Source organism: Calonectris borealis, chromosome Z (genome assembly GCF_964195595.1).
Source record: "Calonectris borealis chromosome Z, bCalBor7.hap1.2, whole genome shotgun sequence".
Classification (NCBI taxonomy): Eukaryota; Metazoa; Chordata; class Aves; order Procellariiformes; family Procellariidae; genus Calonectris; species Calonectris borealis.
In genome coordinates this window covers 58,210,954-58,214,724 of record NC_134352.1, presented here as the reverse complement: position 1 = coordinate 58,214,724, position 3,771 = coordinate 58,210,954, and the positions used below count along the sequence as shown (strand labels likewise).

At 41.6% G+C, this 3,771-nt stretch overlaps 1 protein-coding gene across 1 annotated transcript; it reads left to right on the top strand.

The window, feature by feature from the left end:
• Window positions 1–275: 275 nt before the first annotated feature.
• On the top strand, window positions 276–1,955 carry TMEM252 (transmembrane protein 252). Its single transcript, XM_075137807.1, has 2 exons — window positions 276–625; window positions 1,724–1,955. The coding sequence occupies exons 1-2, from the start codon at window positions 276–278 to the stop codon at window positions 1,953–1,955; spliced, it is 582 nt and encodes a 193-aa protein (XP_074993908.1).
• Window positions 1,956–3,771: the final 1,816 nt, after the last annotated feature.

The window sequence follows — 3,771 nt, the reverse complement described above, 5'->3', positions numbered from 1 at the left end:
AACAAACACAGGTCTCATTCATAAATAACAAAGTGTGTAAACCATTGCAAACTGTAACATGCAACGAATGCAGCAGTTCAGCATGCACTGAGGAGATTGCACTGGCAAAGGAATGGTGCAGGAAGTTTCTGTTTCCTTCCTTAAAGATTATAAATTAATCTCAAAGGAGATTATAAGTATCTCGAAGAGTTAATGAGTATCTTAAAATTGCCTGTTTCTCTTAATTGTCCAAAGGCCATTTGATCCTGAAGTGTATAAAATACCAATGCATGAAGATGAGAAGCACAACTGAGACAGCCAGCAAACAAACAGCAGACAGGAACCAAGTGCTGTGTCTGCTAGAAAAGATGGCAAAATGTGCTTTTACCTTCATTCGTCTTTTTGTGCTCTTACTTGGTTTCTCCATTATTTGTCTGGGAGTCCTCTGCGTTTCCACAAGTTCCTCCACATGCAGATGTGGAAATAATGAGCTGGTGTTTTATTGCCTGGTAGCTTTGGGGTTCTTTCTCTTTGTTACTGGCATTTTCTGGAGCACTTTCCATGAAGTCTTGAAATACAGGGGCCTCAGCAGCATCTTCATTCGAAATCCCAGCTGTAGAGAGCTACGTATCAGCACCATAGACAGGTACGTGTTGCAGTCCTGCTGATGATGAATTAGAAGGGAGGGGTGCTGTTTTGTAAACACACTGTACGAAGAAAGAAGTAATACAAGGTTTTTATGAAGTAAAACATATGTAGCCATTTTATTGTATTTCTATGGAGAGAACTGTAGTCTGAAAGTTGATTTGCTAGAGCAAGCAGCAATGTGCAAACAGCAATTTGTCCAATCGGTACATAAGGTAAGGTATACTACAGGAAACATAGCAGGTTGCACAGAGTGGTCCAAAGTCATGCATGGAAGAAGCAGATGCAGCTACGCTGACTGCATGGAGCTCCTGCAGGAGCATCATTAGTTCCATCTCAACAGACAATTCCAAGATGTGTTGCTGTCGGATATGTGCTCATATTACTTCTTACCAATGAGGTATGCAGGGAGCTTCAGCTCCCTATATGGTCCCTGTTAAAGTTTTCTTGTGTAATTGTCCCTGCTTTTTTGGAGCAAAGTCTGATGCTTTGAGAGAGAGAGTTTCTTAAACTGATTAGGCACTAGGCCTCACAAAAGTCTTTAACAGGGTCACTGGATATAAATTACCTTTCCCAGACTGTTGTGGAAACAGCACCAGAAACACAGACAATGGGTGCTCTAAAAGCACTATAAAAACAACGGTCAGCAAATTTTGGTTAGATAAGCAGAAACATGCAAACTCTATTTTAAAACTGTGGAAAACAATGATTATTGTAATAATAAATAACTCACTAATTTAACCTACTTTGGACAGCGACCTCTTTCTTGTTCCAAATCAAACTTTTCTCCGGCACGTGTTGAAATACTCACAAGCATGAGTGTTTGTATGGCATGGGTGGGAACTCTCATGGGGAAGGCTTGTCTTTTTAGAATGCTGTTTTAACAAAACATTTTGCAGAAAGACACACGTAATGATCCCAGCTATGCCAGCTGTTTTATATAGATATATTCTGTTGATCTAAACCTACCTAGGTTTCCATTTACAGTTTAAGCCTCATCTAAACTTTGGAAACATAACAGACAAAGCATCTAACCAAGCTCTCTGAGGTAAACCACATTTCACCATGATGTGTTTCTTTTTGGTTTACTTTTTTTAAGGCCTGACTTCTATCCCCCCTCCTATGAAGACAGCACAGATCCTGAAAAACAGACCTCCCCACTGCCAGTTGCCTCTACACTAAAACAGCCAGAAGTCCTCAACATCCCTCCGCCTCCGTACAGCGAAAGCAGCTCAGAGCTCATCAGTGAAACTAATGAGCAGGAACAGCCACCACCGTATGAATTATCTGAGCAGCAGCTACAGCAGCAGCAAACAGCTGACCAAGACTGAGACCCTGGAGGGGAGTCAAATTCTCACCATCCACACAAGAAAACAGTTACCAACAGGATCTCAGGGGAGACCTCAGGGGATCTCAGAAAGAGCAACGCCTGTCAGAACATCTGAGAGAGGCAGCGGGTAAAATCCTGCATCTGTGAAACGGCGAAAATTGGAAGATGTGTGTCACTGATCCCTAATAGTACACCACTTAGGGTGAAACTGCCCAGGAAAAGCATTGACCATTTGTGTGTTTGAGTGGAGTTGGAGGGGATATATATAAAGGTGCTCAGTATTTCAAAGCAGAATGATCTCCATAGAGATAGAAAAGATCAGGCTGTATCTTGTAAAAGTCAACATTACTGGCAATAGGAGTTTCTTATGCTGCAACATAAATGAGGCATCATGCTGTTATCAATCTTAAGTGTCTTGTGCCTCATAGGAGTTTCAGCTGAAAGCCCTCATTTGTGGTTTTGTAATGTTAGCTGACTCTAGAAACCTATTAACTCAGCTTTTGTTTGGAATTTGTAAATTATTTGTTGTAACTGATTATTTTTGTATCATATGCCTTTCAAGTTACTTGTTTTGTTTTGGGGTGCTAATATCTGGTATTTTACTATTGAATTTATGAATAAATTTTGTATTTAAAACAAACACCATGTATTTGCTTGTATGATACAAGGTGTCAGGGTAAGCACACAAAACAATACGCTTCCTAGCTGCTAAACAGACAACCCTGGTTATGCCCACACCTCCTCAAAGGGAACTAGCAATTGCAGGAGGAAAAACCTTCTCTGACTCACTCCTCTGAGCTGTCTCTAAAAACAGTTGCTTCCACTGCAGCTTACTCGAGACTGTGGGAACTAAGAAAAGGGTCCTGTATCCTATTTCTGACACAAGTGGCCTTGTGGTGAGGGAACAAGTACCAGAAAGAGGACAGGCTTGGACTCATGCTTCCTCTGTTACATGTTTCCTTACTTCCACAAAATCAGTGAGGCAAATTTGCATCCAGGCCACTGTCATCTATAATTCCAGATGACAAGAAAAATTTCATGAAGGTTCAGTCGGATTTAGACCTGCAACACTGGCTATAGGTGGAGTTTTGCTTTTTGTTGCAGAACCACTGAGACAGAAAAGTCATCACGCTTTCCAGATGCCCACATACCCTAAGACAACAACTTCAGCATTATGGCTGCGTATACATTAAAATGCAAGCCATGGTGGTGATGGTAACAATGGCTAAGGCCAGGGAAGTGACAATCGTGTCAGTTTTTTCTTCCAAAGAATTTCTTCCTTTATGGGAAGGACCTATGAACCTTCAGTTGATGTAAGGAGAAAGGAAAGCAGTATAAAATGGGGTGGAGAAACTACAGAGAAAGGAAAATCAATTGAAGACAAGTTGAGAAAGATAAATGTATTAAAACAATCAGAGGCAAAAAAAAGGGTCCCTGGAAAAGATGGAAGCTGACAGAAGACGCCATCAGCATATAAAGATTTTTCAAAGTGACTGAGAAGCGGCACAGCAGAGAACAGTAAAAGCCGGAGGAACACTGCACATTATTTCCAAAACAGCTGAAGTGAGGATCTCCTACACCAAGTGTCCTTGTTACAGTCTTACCTTCTAGCACTACCATATCTGCACCCTGAAATCCCTTGCTTCTTTATTCCAGGGCCCTGGATCCTGAAGGCTGAGGGCACTGCACAAGTATTGGTGCAGGGATCAATCACAGCAGATGAGACTGATTAGCCAGGAAATCTCCCCGTGGCAAAATGCTTGTCCTGTGCAAGGTCAACTGTTTTTTTGCTGTGGGAATCTAACTTTTCCACCAGC

Excerpts from the sequence above, each read along its gene's own strand:
- TMEM252 (XM_075137807.1), top strand. The coding sequence starts at position 276 with ATGAGAAGCACAACTGAGACAGCCAGCAAACAAACAGCAGACAGGAAC. Across the intron at positions 626-1,723 it reads CGTATCAGCACCATAGACAG|GCCTGACTTCTATCCCCCCT; the intron begins GTACGTGTTGCA and ends ACTTTTTTTAAG.